The sequence below is a fragment of the Tachysurus fulvidraco genome, chromosome 25, assembly GCF_022655615.1.
Source record: "Tachysurus fulvidraco isolate hzauxx_2018 chromosome 25, HZAU_PFXX_2.0, whole genome shotgun sequence".
Taxonomy (NCBI): Eukaryota; Metazoa; Chordata; class Actinopteri; order Siluriformes; family Bagridae; genus Tachysurus; species Tachysurus fulvidraco.
In genome coordinates this window covers 12781330-12796858 of record NC_062542.1, presented here as the reverse complement: position 1 = coordinate 12796858, position 15529 = coordinate 12781330, and the positions used below count along the sequence as shown (strand labels likewise).

Here is a 15529-nt window from a genome sequence, read left to right as displayed (position 1 = left end):
TTCCTCTGTGTGTGTGTGTGTGTGTGTGTGTGTGTGTGTGTGTGTGTGTGTGTGTGTGTGTGTGTGTGTGTGTGTGTGTGTGTGTGTGTGTGTGTGAGAGAGAGAGAGAGAGAGAGAGAGAGTCTGTGTTCAGCAGTGGGGATTAAATGTAAAGCTACCTGAAGAATCACCTGAGCTTTTCTCCTGATTGCGTGTCACACTCAACAATGAAAATGATTTAAGTGCAGAAAAACCACACACAGAGTCAGTTCCGCATTTCGTCTTCATTAATTAACCTATTTTCGATTTGAGCCTCTGCTCAATTTAAAATGAATATATCTCAAAGTGTTTGTTTTTTTTTTGCCTATGGTTCTATGAGTCTTGGTCACAGAGTGCTCATCATTATACCGTTGAAATCTACAGAATCTAGTTTTGTTTGTAACGTGTGATGGCTGATTGCTTGGGTGAGTTTTGTTGCTTGCGCAATTTTTATGCATTTTTTTTTTCTGTCTGTTGGTTTAGCCGCTTGGAAATGGTCTTTGTAGACTTATAGCTTCTTCCCGTACTTCTGCTATATTGCATGTGTAGATACATTCAGGCTTTGTATGCTTAGAAAAAGGATTTATACATTCTGTCCTGGTTTTGCTCTATTTTCTGGCTTATTTTTTAAGAAAATGAAACTAAGTTTTAGTTACTGTATATGAATTATGAAGATTTCCTTCATTAAATAAATAAATGAATAAGAAACAACAAAAAACCTCTTTTTTTCTAAAGCCACGAGTCTTCTTCCTAGAGTCATGAGACTTTTTTTAATGAATTGAAGTGAAGTGACATAAGGCTAAGTACGGTGACCCATACTCAGAATTCGTTCTCTGGATTTAACCCATCCAAAGTGCACACACACACAACAGTGAACACACACCCGGAGCAGTGGGCAGCCATTTACGCTGCGTCGCCTGAGGAGCAGTTGGGGGGTTCAGTGCCTTGCTCAAGGGCAATTCGGTCATGAGCCTGAGACTCGAACTCACAACCTTCAGGTTACGAGTCAGACTCTCTAATGACTGCCCCCATACGTTTTCCAACAGATTTGGTATGAATTTTCATATTTTCTATGTCTGCTTTTCCGTGATCCTCATAAGAACCGCGTTAATAAGGCTAGATTAGAAAAAAGGTCGGATTAATGTTTGATCGAATAAAACTAGTTCTTGTATTTAACCAGTGTGAGAGTTTTGAGGTGTGACACAAAGAAAGAGTAAACTTGTTACACAGTAAAGCTGGAATGTTTTTATCTGTCATGTGTCCATCACAAAAAAATAACCGAAAGCAGAAATACAAATGAGAGTAAACGAACCCTACTGTAACACCGTAACCCTTCTTATTGTTTGTGTCTGGAAAATTAAATTGTCTTGAAACTTCTATAAAAGGAAAGTCTTTACAGCTCACTTTAATCCACGGTGATGGTTGTGTGCTCAGACACTAATATACATGTACACACACATACGGTATAATATTTGAATACATTTGGATACGTCCATGTTGCTATAATATCTATTTATGAGCCCGCTACTCATCGACTTCGTGAAACCCGTCTGCGTTTTGCATCCGACAGTTAATAAAAACGCGTTTGGTGCTGAGAGGAATGTAAAGTGCATTTCTGCAGTGTGGTGAATCCCCTCCAATTAAATCGAAACAATCATTCAACAGAAGGAGTTAAGAATACAAGGAGGCCAAAGGGTCAAAAGGCTCTGCTCCTGTCAGTGCTCCACCTGTTTTTAGCCATCAGCCATCATCGGCAGGGCGCCAAATAACCACCCTCCTTCCACCCCAACACACACACACACTCACACACACACACACACATAGAGGCACACCCTAAAATCCTGATGGTCACACAGCTGGTCTCAGCCATCAGCTTTATGGAAGTGAGCTGCCTTTATGCCAATTAGGATAACTGATAACCACAGCAGTGCACTTTTCCAATACAGCTCTATTTATAGTGTGCCTTCAGCAGGGAAAAAAAACACACTTTCTTTACCTCTTTGCTTCCATTGTAGCTCTGTTCCAGCTCTGTTAACTTAAATTCCATCCATCTCCATCGTTCTATAATATAATCAATATTTCCGATACAACACCCGTTTCTCATACGCATTCATCGCCGAAAGAAACGTTTCTGTTCGACGTCTTTTCTCATCTCATCTGTATTTCATAGCATGATTTATTTAAACGACTGGAAATATTTAGAGAACTTGACTGTTGGAAAGCTGCAGCACTTTTTCTGCAGTGCAGTCAGAAAGGGGCTTATGACTTAAACCTGAAGGTTTCTTTTAGGTTCGTTTGCTTCTTCTGTTCTTACGAAACATTGTAGATTAACCAACATCTTCATCTCATAATTAGTAATATTAGATATATTTAAAAAGAAAAAAAAAAATTCTGTTTATTCTTTCCAATCTGAATACATTAACACAAAAATCCAACACATTCAATGGCTCTCAGATTTCTTCTGTTTTTTTTTTCATCAATAACACAGACATCTGTGTGTGATCATTACACTGTAAAGCATTGCATCATTATTTTATTTTAATTTATTACTATTTGAGTGACAGTGAGGTTTTGTAAGATTACTGGTAGTGGGTTAATAACGTTTGAATGTTTGTGAGAATTGTGATGTTTACACTATATACGTGATATGTGTAATGTGTTTAAGTTTGTGTCATGAGAAAAAAATATATATATATTAGACATTTAAGAAAAAACAAATTGAGGACATATAAAGGTCTGTGAGAGCCATGCAGTGTGTGCAGAATGTTTGAAAGTGTATGAGAGAGCGAGAGAGTGAGAGAGCGAGAGAGAAAGAGAGAGAGAGAGAGGCTGCCGAGGCCCTTTCAGCTCCATGTACAAGGCAATACAGCATCTTTGAATGTTATCTTGGTATGGTCATGGTAATAAACCTACTTTCAACTGCAGAAGGAGAGGACTGTGTGTGTGTGTGTGTGTGTGTGTGTGTGTGTGTGTGTGTGTGTGTGTGTGTGTGTGTGTGTGTGTGTAGTGTGTTTGAAGCCCAGAGGCTCACTTTTTTTCCCAGCATGCACAGCAAAGACAAAGTAAATAAACAGAGTTAAGGGTCGAGGGGCAAAGCTCTCTAGGCTCTAAAACAAAACACTGCAGCCATCAAACACCCCGCAGCAGGAACAAAGAGAGCAAAACGACTCCATCAACACACACACACACACACACACACACACACACACACACACACACACACACACACACACATATATATATATACGCACATACACACAGCTACACAACACCGTCATTAGAACCAACCCAATTCCTCTCAATCTGCAGAAAGTCAGTCCAAGTCAAATAAACTCAGGCGATCATCAGTAAGCCTTGAGAATCAGTCCAAATAATCCAAACTCCAGCATTTTATTCACAATACCTCTATTAAATATTAAATATTAAACCATGATGTCAGCCCAGGCTGTTTTATAAGGTACCAGAAACAGCTCTCTGGCTGACACAACTCTATGTTTATTAGCATCTGGAACGTCCGTCCAACATTATTCTTCAGCTCCATGATGTTTCTACCTTTACACAGTCTCATGACCATAACACAACTCTGCTCCATGTAGCCATCTGTCTGTTTCACAATCCCGGAAAGTACCAGGCTAATCTCGCTAAGAGCGGAAGGTTTGGAAAGCACTTCATTAAACTAACAATGAAGTATTTTTGAAGGACAGGAAAGCGAAAGAAAAAAAAAAACGCTTAAGAAGTGTGAAGTGACATTCTCAGTGCAACTGTTTTGCGGTCACATATTTCAGACAGCTGCAGGCCAAATCGCATTCCTCTCAGGCCTCGTTGGGACGATTAAAAAAGGAAACAATTAGTCAAACTGGTCTTGGAACGACGCAACAAATTCACTAAATATGATGGGATTCAGGGCTTCGGTGTATCTTTTTTGAAGAGGATGGTGTTTGCTATTGTGTAGCATTAGAGCAGCTTGTTGAATGAAGGAAACTTCTGGAATTTTGTTTTAAGTTCTCTTCAGTATTTTATCAAAACAATGTAGAAACAGTTGTTTTTTTCTAATCTCTACAAAATGGCATAAAAATAAAACTACGCAGATTTCAATCCTGACCATTCTTTTTGACGGCTCACGTACTTGTTTGTGATTAACTGTCAAAAATGAAACCCACAGCTAGAAATGAAGCTTTACAGCAGATTTCATTCATCTGACATTTTAAGACTCACCAGTACCTACTTGTTTCTGATTGGTGGATCGAGTCAAATAATGTAATCAAATAAATCAAGCTGAAACTTTGCAACAGGTTTCGAATAACTGGCCAGTTTTGTGACATCACAAGTACACAAGTTTCTGTTTGGCGTATTAAGGCATGAGTGTAACAAAGCTTGAAATGAACATTTATAGGAGATTTCAATCATGCGAAATTTTGTGACATCACAAGTGCTTGATTTTTTAACCTTTCATTCATTTTATAATCACTCACCCGTCCGTATCTGTTGGCGTAAGACCCCGTGAGCAAGGAATGGAAAATGATAATCGTTTCATCCAAATCCCAAATGAACACGCGCTGGAAGTGAACGGAGAAGGAGAACATTAAATCAATGACGTGTGCAAACTGAGACGCTTGTCAATAAAGAGGGCACTGGGGTTTAAGGGCCAAGGGAAAAGGTGGCATGGGTGGAAATGGAAAAAATTTAACCTCTTAGTTCCTGCATTAACACAATCGATAATGTCCAACTAATTAAGCAAGATATGTTAACATGCTAGGGGATATGAAATCAATAATGTGATGCACCTTTACATTTTATGTTAAATATAAAAATATACAGTTTAAAAAATACACAGCATTACCACAAATGCTACAATTTCTATAATTAACAAAAACGTTTTCTTGTCGATTTTTAAAATTTTTACTCATGTATGACATTTTATTCAACGATTCGAGTTAATTCCTCTGTGAAATTTACTGGAAGCAGAAAGTATGTTTGCACAGTACCTCAAGGTCAGAGTCCGGCGGTGGAGACGGATTATTGTTCCTTCTTCCTCTACCACGTGACTTTCCATCCGAGGCTCGACGCAATCGATCCGAATCTGAATCTTTAATGGGGGTTGATGGACTGTGGATTGTACTGTACTCTCCTGCAGGAAGACACAAAAAAGTGTATTAAAAGAAGAAGAAAAAAGGCTTTCACCTTCAAAACCCGAACAACATGCAGCTGAATCCGTTTATCCGATCCTCTTACACCCCTGATACCGTTTATTCAACACTAATGGTTTCGAAGTCTGGATGAAGGTCTGGAGTGTCCTGCTTTGGCCTGAATGTTCTGATCATGGCAAAATTACTTATTTGAACGTTTAACTGAAAGTAGAATTGTAGAAAACTAATTAATATGAGGAATCATGTTATGTATGTATATTTTATTTTAGGTGACATAATAAAGTTTTATGATGAAAATTTTCTGGAGATAGACCTGTGACTACAGTGTACTTTATCACTTACTACTAAAATGTACTATGTTCTGCTTGTGTCAGCAATCTGAGCTTAAAAGGGTCCTTTAACAGGGATAGCTTAAGATAATATATAATATAACGACGTCTTTCGGTTCGTTTTTTCCATGTTTTGTTTACATTTCAACATTGAACCTAGTGTATTTGGAACTGTATCATCAATTAGTGACTTTTACACAGTTCGGTAGCTAGTATTTACTGCTATTAGATTCAATAAACTCCTGGGTCTGTATTCAATCTAGATTCTACAAATGATCTCAAATAGCTCCTAATTTAGCTTAAAATCTATTTAGCTAGGAACCTTATCTGAAGAATGATTCAGAGATTCTCAGATCAACTCTGAAAAAGGAAAATATAACAACTTTTATCTTAGAGAGGAGGCGGGGCTGAACCCAATGCTAGGTACGACTGTGATTGGTTGTCCAATAAAAAAAAATAGAAGCTCTTTTAAAATCTGGTCTTCACTTTGTCTCTATGTTAAGATATTCAAAAAAAATTAAGAATTTTTGTAGAATTTTGTAAATTCTACATATTTTTTGTAGAATTAGGTTTTTAGTTATTATTGTTAGCTATGATTATTTACTACTTTATGAATATCTTAGCTATTATACTGTAGATCTGTATATTTATATCAGATTTATATCATTCATATGTATGTTGGTGGTGACTTTTAGTTTTAACAGTGGTCCCGCTTTGAGGTTGAAACAAAATGTCTGCCAGAAATTTAGCGCCTTAACCTTTAACACATGACCAAAGAATACTTTTATGATGTGACATTGGTACCTGAGGAAACAAAATCAAGATAGCAGTATAACAATGAAAAAAGCATAAGAACTATATCAATAGTCATTATTTAAATCTGGGGCAAATAGCCAATAGAACTTTTAAAAGAAATGCTTTTTCTAATTGGAATTTGTCTTCTCCAGTCCTTTGTTTGATGGACATCCTGTGAATACTATAGCTGAAACTCATGAGCTTATTTATAAGCAGCCAGTTGATACTAGCATGTCACCTGCTGGTTGGTCGTTCAGAGCCTGGCTGGTGATGGCGGACGGCGGCTCCTGCAGCGTGTATGTGGCCGTGGTGGACGGCGTGGTAGGACTCGTGTTGTTGCTGGTCATGTAGGGCAATGTGTACGGGCTGCTGTTGTAATACTGCGTGTATTGACTCTGGCCAAATGCAGGGTATGATGGGTAATCCTACACACACAAACACACCAAGTCTGTGTAAACTTGTGTACTGTGTCATTTTATAGCAGAATATTTAACAATGCCAGTATTATAATGTTACTAGTTTATTCACTTAATAGTTAACCGGAATAACAGTATATTGATACTAATATTGATACTGTTAGCTTCTGTAAGTGGTAGCTACTACTACTGTAAGCTTTATTAAGTGTTAACTACTATCAGTGTTAGTTATTGTAAGTGTTAGCTACTATTACTAATAGCTACTCTAAGTGCAGTCGTCTACTACTTATACTTACTGTAATTTGGAAGCGTTAGCTACTACTACAGTTATCTATGGTAAGTAATAGCTACTATTACTGTAAGCTACTGTAAGTGCTAGGTAGTATTACTGTTAGAAAATGTATGTTCTAAGTGTTAGCTCCTTTTATTGTTAGTTACTCTATTCTATAAGGTGTAGCTACAATTACAGTTAGCTCATTTGAACTATAAGTGTTAGCAACTATTATATTTCAGCTAATCTAACTAATCTAATCTAAGTCTTAAACTCAATAGTAGCTAGTATAATAGATATAATAAGTCAACATAAGTGATAGTGCTATTAATGCTAGCTACAGTTCTAAGTGCTAGTCACTGTTATTGTCTAATGTTATCTACTGCTAGCTGCTATTTAATGCCAAACTTTAGCTATTATATATATATATACTCTTCATTCCAGCAGTTTGTTCCGTTGCTATTAATATTAACAGTTGTTAGCATCAGTAAGAAGCAAGTGTTAGCTGCTACTACTAGCTGCAATATATATGTCTTAGCTATTATTAACTGCTTTCAGCTACAGGGATTTGCTTGTGTGTGTGTGTGTGTGTGTGTGTGTGTGTGTGTGTGTGTGTGTGTGTGTGTGTGTGTGTGTGTGTGTGTGTGTGTGTGTGTGTCTGTGTGTGTAAAAGGTTATGCTAACATTTCTACACAGAATCCACAGAAATATGAACTCTATTCATATACCAATGTACTTTATATTTATAGCAGACACAAACTTGCTGGATGGCTGTAATGCGATACATGATTGAAACACTCTACAAACACAGCTACTTCCTCACATAATATGTAAACGTGAACACATGTCTGTCATGTGCTACATCTGGGAAGCGATCTGTTTTTTGTCTTCTCTTTTGCCCTCGTGGTGTAAGGCATATGTGAGAATATCACAGAGGTAATCCTTTCTCTGCAGCAGGCTAGACATTTTGGAGCAATTCCTATCATGTGGATGAAATTTAAGAACACACATGTTTCAGTAACGTTCCAAAAATACGGTTTGCACATGCTGTCGTGTAACAACCGATGCTAACCTAACCTTCAAAGAAGATACGCTGTCATTGCGCTGTTTATGACGGAAAAAAATAAGGTTAAATCTGTTTGGTATCGGTGTTGTGTAGCCTTCTGGTGCTCGTATATTGGGAAGAACATGAGATTTTTTTTTTCATGTTAGAAATGTTAGCCATATAGCTGCAGCACAAAGGGTAAAACTTTTAATACCTGTGTTTTGCGCATACTAGCTGGCATGAGTAGAAATCTATTAGGGCTGACTTGAGTCTTGTAAAAAGCTTGTAAGTATACAGATGGTTTATAAAAGTTTCCAGTAATCCAGTTTGGGTTAAGTTAGATTCACTGGCTGAGTCTAAAAGATAAAGGAAATCTGTTTACATCAGTGAAAGTAGTAAAAAAATCCGACCTTAGCTACCTGGCGCGATGTGCACTGTCGGGTCCATATCATGTGAATAATACGCAAGTGTACACGTGTTTTGTAAAGGCTTCCATATGCAGACATGCAGTGGCTTTGTATAGGCTAAGCTAAGTGCTAAAGGACATACGTTTACAACAGTTGAGGCAAGGGAAAGTGGATTATAGCTACCTGTTGTGTGTTGTTAAATCCAGTCGAGTTTGTGAGGGAATTGCTTCCTGCGTACAGTCCTGATGTCGTTGTAAAACTGCCTCCTGGAAGAGCAGGACACATAACGGTGACTTTGTGCTTGTGCATGCGTGTGTATGTGTGTGTGTGTGTAAAACACATTTATAGCTTCAACTGATGTAATAGTCAACATGGATTTTGGCGAAGCATCAACTAAAGAAAAAGTTACATTTTTTTTTATATAATATTATATTCCAAAACTAAACCTTCATGATGCTCGAATCTTTTAAAACTGCGGTCAGTGTTAGCTTTAAATCAGATATATAACCCTTTAACCCAGTGCCCCATGCCCCAAAAACCTGGCAACCTACAACACCAGAATGATAACATCTGTATCTTTTGCTCTATCTGTTTAATGTTCCAAATATCCGGATCTGTATTTGGATTGAAGTCTGAAGCGGATGTAGCCTAAACCTGTCACTCTAAACCTGTTGTACTCTTATTCTCAATAATTTTCCATTTAAGTATCTACTAGATCTAAATAAGGTATTTGTAATAACTTATATCTCTAAGAGACAGGTTACATGAATGCAATGCCAGACAAATAGTCCAGAATGGATGGATTTTGGTGAAAACTTTGTAGCCGTGTGTTAATTTATCTGTCTGTAACATCCTACAACCAAATAAATTCCCTGATGATAAGGTCACATGACCAGATATTAAAACTGAGCATGTGAGTCACTTTTTTGGTTCAAATTCCACATCCGTTACACTACAACTGTCTTTTGTTTCCATATATGGTTCCAGATTTTCTAATTGTTGAGATTTTCTCTCAGTAATAAAAGTACATATGTTTTTGTCTATGTGTATTGACTCAAACGAATCAAGCAACAATAAACTTCTAATTTAATTCAAAGACTGAAACGATTAAATGTCTGATTTCTGATTCAAGATGTTAAAATAACCGAAACGCATTTGTGATTTTTTTTAAATATTGCACTTAAATGATGTAAGCTGATAAGCATTCAAAGTTTCCAATGATGCTTGCGATCTGAAAAGCGAAAATAAAACAAGAGGAAACGATTCCTTGCTCGAAAGATGTGATAGCATCTTGCACACGAAAACAAAACTTTGATGCGTGAAAGCCGCATTGCTTCAGGCTAAAAGTAAAGCGTGAAGCGTGTGATGGTTGTGTGAATCGAGGGAGATGACTAACAGTGTCTTTTTGTCTTTTCTTTTGCTTATCAGTGATTTCATCTTGGCTGCAGATTGAAAAGGAAGGAGGGCTGAATGGGAGGATGGGTTTGCTTTTTCTTTTTTTTTTTTTAATCAATTATCACCTTTACAATGGCGGAAACAGTCCCAGTGTTATGTGTAAACGACTGGAAGACTGATGAATACACAAATCTGTCTTCACTTCACTTGGATCAGGAAGCACTTAATTAAAGTCGCTCTGTATAGAAGTTTACACATAATAAAGTTTATACATTTATTATAAACTCTTATACACTTTCTATTCTTACACTTTCTAGTATACCAAACATGAGTGTTATATTAAACATCTAGAAAGAGAGACACTCAGAGAGAAAAGAGACAATTTTTAATGAGATGCTCTCTCTACCATCTAACCATAATCTTTTTTATTTTGTTGTAATGCTCTATAGAAACTCAGCCTTTAATATAGTGAATGTTGTCTAACATTCTAATATTCTATATTTGATTGACATCCATCTGACATTCACTCATGTTGAAATACAAATGTGGAAATGTCCAAAGTTATTCAGGTTACGATCCTATAGTTTAGATGAGATTTATTTTGTTAATACATATTTATTCTTATATCCTAAATGCCATAAGAGTGTGAACATGAGTAAGAGTAAACTGTGCTACATGTCTCTCGAACACTCTCTCTGACACCGTGTCACGGTGAAAATATTTTCCCAGGAAGTTGGTTCCCATTGTGACCGGTTTAACTAATATCAACAGGCTCTAAGCTAATGAACAGCTGTTCCCCTCTCTCTTTCTCTCTCTCTCTCTCTCTCTCTCTCTCTCTCTCTCTCTCACTCTCAATCTGCCATGCATATTTATTTGCTGTTTTTTTTTCTATAGCAATTTAACTGCAATTTTCTTGAAGAAACAACACATTCTTTTGTATTGTAGTCAACAGAAAAGTCCCCTTTACTTGTAATGCACAAAAATTTACTGCAGAATAATGTAGGGGACTTCAGCACGGTCACTTTCAAAAGGAAACGTTAAAGGCAGGGTCTCCGATGTTTGAAAGCCAATGTCGACATTTGAAATCACCAAAACAAACAAGCCCTTAACCCAAATAGGTCCCACCCCTGTATTGATAGCTCCACCCACACATACATATGTAACGCAGGCAAACAATGGAAAGAAATGTGTCTTTATCATAGCTGAAGGGAAGAACAATACGATTGCAGATAAACAAACAAGCAAAAATGACACACAAGCATAATCATGCAAAGGACGGCATATATTAATTCTGTGTAACAAAGCAAAACCAACGTTACCTATCGAGAAGGAAAAAAGCGCCTCGGCGTCTTAAGTAAAGTTGAGTTTCCCAAGTCAGTAACTCCTGAGCTAAACGCTGTTACTACACAAAATGCGGTTGTAGCTGCCTCTCTACATTACTACGATAGAAAAGAGGTGTTATTTGTGTAGTAACAGCGTTTAGCTCAGGAGTTATTGACTCTGGAAACAATAATCTGTGAATATGCGCCAACTTCCCGCTCCTTCAGTTCTCTCCAGTGCTGGAAAGCTGATCCTATATAAACACGTCCTACTTCTTGCCTTATCCTAAGCCTTTCTTTGCTTTCTTTCTTTGTTTTTAGCGTCCATGTCAATGCTAAAACTGCTATCTGCTAATGTCACACATGCGCACTGAACACTCTCTCTGCCGCATATTGACAAGCCCCTCCCCTTTCTGCTCATTGGCTACACGTTTGTTTTGATTTTTGTTTTGATTTTTATTTATTATTCAGTACACAGCTTCTGATCAATCTGCCGCCACAAAGGACATTCCGTCATAAGTCGGCAGCTGGAATTCAAATAGATGGAATTCAAATTTCATTCGAGGATTTAAATGGAAAATATCTTCCTGAAAATCAGATTCAAATTACTGACAAAACAGAGTATGAACTGAATTCGTACATTCAGTGCTTCTTTGTCGGGTGTAATTCAAGTCTGGGGTTTAATCATTTTAATCACCTTCGATCATTAATGGGGATTTTAGCAGAGATATCAAACCAGGTTGGAAACATTTCTTGATCGGCAGCACAGCTTGGATACAGTAGATGTATCAATGCAAGTGTGTCAAAGTTTTTGTGTTCATTATTCTTTCTCCCTTTTGCTAATGTGGTGGGGTGAGATCACTGGGTTGGTGGGTTTGGTGGAAGAGCCCAACTGTGACCTTTCTGCTCAGACTCCCATTGCACAGTAAATTAGCAAAACCTACAGGTCAAAAAATCATAAAAGGGACACACGTTGTCTGTGGATGGAGTGCCGAGCCACATGAAAGGCTGTTTTAAACTCTCTCCTGTCCATGAAGAATTGCCTCATGCTGGGTAAAAGGGCCTGGTCACCCAACACCCCACCCTCCCTGGAGCAAAAACCTCACAAACCCCCAACCCCAACACCCCCACCCCCAATCCCTCATTCCTTCTTTCCTAACTCCACACTTTCCTTAATATCTCCCTCAAGAGGAGACAGGGACTTTTCAATTGCTGCATCTTTTCCTCTTTCATGCAGCACAGGCTTTGTTTTCTTGTCACCGGAGCGTGCGATGGAGTCCAGATGGACTTTATTTTCAACAAAATTAACCTCATATTGTGTAGGAATATGGAGGAAAGACCAGATTACTGAAACAGTTATCATCTGGATGAATGCGTGTCATTAAAGAGTGCTACTTTCTTTCCACTGCTTGGAAAAAGACAGACATCATAGGGATAAAATGACTTTAGTCTTGAAAGTGATGATAAAAATGTAGCTAAGGATGATAAATGAAACCAGTCAGAGTTAAAAAATAAAGGGAAAATTTGCAGTTTGCAGTCTGTGTGAATATGTTTCAGTCTGCATGTATTTGTTCAAGTGATGTCGTTTATTAGAGTAATGGACACATTTGGATTGAACAGAGAAACCGCAGCTGTTTTCCACTGAGGCAGAAGTGGTAGCAGAAGAAGAAGAAGAAGAAGAAGAAGAAGCAGAAGAAGAAGAAGAAGAAGAAGAAGACTCCAACCTTGCATTTGGTAGCTGTAGGGCGCTTGGCCCGTCTGTGGTGTTGAGAAGCTGGAGCTGTAACTGAGGAAGCTGCTCTGTCCTGGAGACTGAGCTTGGCTTTCCGTCTTGATTCCTGCCGCAATGGACGTAAATCAGTTAGTGACACCACAATAGTGGCTCGTAGTCCTTAATTTCACAATTAAACATTCAAACGATATAAATATCTGTATGTTTGTTGGGCCAAAGTCATGATGTAGAAACAGTCATGGGGTACAGAGTCATGATGTAGAAACAGTCAGTGGTTCTCTACAGGTTTTAAAAGCAATACAATAGCCGAATTTTCATTTAAAATTCCTTTTTAGTTTTATCAAAGGAACAATCGGAATACATTATACCACAGTCTGATTGGTGAGAAGTTCAGGATTCATTTTCTATAACAACAGCTTTCAAGGATAGTAAATAAAAGTATACAGCAACTATACAACTATACAGCACTCTCGTGGATTATATTCCTATAATAGCATTAATAATTCGAGATATAACAGAGTCTAGGCTTCTACAATTTTACCCCCCCCAAAAAAAAAACAGTAGGTTTCACCTTTGAAAGGGTTCTAAGAAGAACCTCAGAGTGAAGAAGTCAAGTCAATAAGCTTTTATTGCCATTTCAACCATATATAGCAGACAGTACATAGTGAAATTAAACAGCATTTCTCCAGGACCTGCTACTACTGATTACTATCATCAATTAAAACAAAGCCCTAAAAGCACCCTGATTATCCAGAACCCCACATGGGATATATACACATTGCCACAGAGGATACTACTGTTATCCTGTTTGGAACAAAGGCCAAGCCTAGGTCTTTCCTTGTGAACGAAATCCAATAATTCTGTTCACTGTTCTGTAAAGGCAAGTGTTGAAAAACATGCGAAACACAATTGTTGTAGATTTTCCAATGAACTTTCATAATATCCTGTAAACTGGGATGATTTCAATTGATAATGTGAAAATTTACTTCAAATATCTGAAAATATGCTTATACTGTTTTTTTTTGTTTGTTTTTTTTTGACATTTTATTTTTCTAAATTCTATCATGATGCCAATGCCTATTTGATTTCCCCACTAACAAGAACAACTGAAGAACGTTTTCTGCATCAAGAGTCTAAATTGTTTTGTTTTTGGTCTCTGTTTGTCTAATCTCTCATATCTGTCTATCTAGCATAAAACGAAACGGTTTAGAAATAACTGCACAGGCTTGCAAGTATTTAGTAAAAAAAAAAAAAAAAATACGGTCATAGGCACAAATCTTATCTCAGTGATCAGCTGAGAGCTTGGTCTACTGCTGCTGAATCTGTGGGGGATTTTTTTTTAAATAAATGTTTTAGTTATATTACCATGAAATGTGAAGAGACAGCTTTTTCTGTGTGATAGAGCTCTAGTAAGTGCATGCTTTGAATTGCAATTGAATAGGATTGAAATGCAAATAACTTTTCATTATGTCGAATCCAAGCATGTGGTTCAGAAGGGGTTGTAGTTGTGATGTCATGACATGGTGATTTGTTGAAAATCTATCATTTTATTACGTATATCACGTATCTGGCTAGTTACTTGGTGCAAACAATTTCTTGTTTAAATTCCAGCACTATGACAGATTAAACTGCGTTGCTTTTCATAGCTTAATTTGTTTTGTAAAAGGGATAATTTCAGTTCTGAATCCTGATTGGCTGAGTCACGTGTGAAGTCACACAGAACTGTGACTCAGCAACAAAGATTTAATTATTTATGAATGTGCCAAGTTTCAACCTAATAAAATTTTTGCACCACAGCCATTGTTCTGTCCATGACCTCGTTGTCTGTTATGTTGCCTAGCCACCAACGCTTACCCAACTCTTAGCAGAGTACGTTGCATTGAGGAACAATTGTACAAAAAACAGTGGAAAAAAAAGAATCCATTAAAAATGACATTAAAACTCAGGGCCAGTATAATGAACAGAAAGAAACAATATGATTACATTGTTGTTGTTGTGCTTACCGTAAGCCGGGATGCCGTAAGGTTGGCCTGGTTGAGGATAAGTGGCATAGGTCTGCTGCATTCCTGTGCTGTACTGCGTCTGTCCATACGCTGCCATGTTTTGTGAAGAAGGAGTGGGAAGAATATGCGGATAAGATCTGCTATAAGAGAGAGGAGAAAAAGAAGAAGAAAGAAACATGATACACATTCATTCACACATCTAGATTTACAATATGGTTCACAAATTATATTCACTTCCATGTAAAGAAAGTGCTTTGTTTTTTATATCAGTGATTTTCAAACACAAAGATTTTTTTTATGTGGTCAATAATGATATACTTTTTATCTGTTTATCGTTGGGCTGTAGGGTCATGGTAGCCTAGTGTTTAAATTGGACTACTGATAGGAAGGTTGTGAGTTTGAATCCCAGGGCCACCAAGCTGCCAGTGCTGGACCCCTCAGCTAGGCCCTTAACCCTTAATTGCTCAGCTGTGTAAATCAGATAAATGTAAGTTGCTCTGGAGAAGGGTGTCTGCCAAATGTTGTGGAACATCTGTGAACAATCTTATGCTATAGAAAAACTAGCTTTTTTCTTTTCTCAAAACAAAAATACAGCATGTTATGTCTGGGTGTCAAAAGATTTCCTTCTGACACTGAAGACTCCTTCCAAAAA

At 37.5% G+C, this 15529-nt stretch overlaps 1 protein-coding gene across 8 annotated transcripts in view; it reads right to left on the bottom strand.

The window, feature by feature from the left end:
• The window catches only part of eya1 (EYA transcriptional coactivator and phosphatase 1), a 49562-nt gene that overhangs the window by 20182 nt on the left and 13851 nt on the right, over positions 1–15529 (bottom strand). For 5 of the 8 annotated variants that reach the window (XM_027176917.2, XM_027176939.2, XM_027176925.2 and 2 more), the window contains 6 exons: positions 14878–15017; positions 12867–12980; positions 8612–8694; positions 6528–6714; positions 5004–5146; positions 4491–4574 (listed from right to left, as the gene is read on the bottom strand). In XM_027176917.2, the coding sequence (XP_027032718.1) occupies positions 4491–4574; positions 5004–5146; positions 6528–6714; positions 8612–8694; positions 12867–12980; positions 14878–15017 (751 nt within the window). The remainder of the gene's footprint in view (positions 1–4490; positions 4575–5003; positions 5147–6527; positions 6715–8611; positions 8695–12866; positions 12981–14877; positions 15018–15529) is intronic. The other 3 variants (XM_027176946.2, XM_027176930.2, XM_047808871.1) reach the window with 1 other exon arrangement.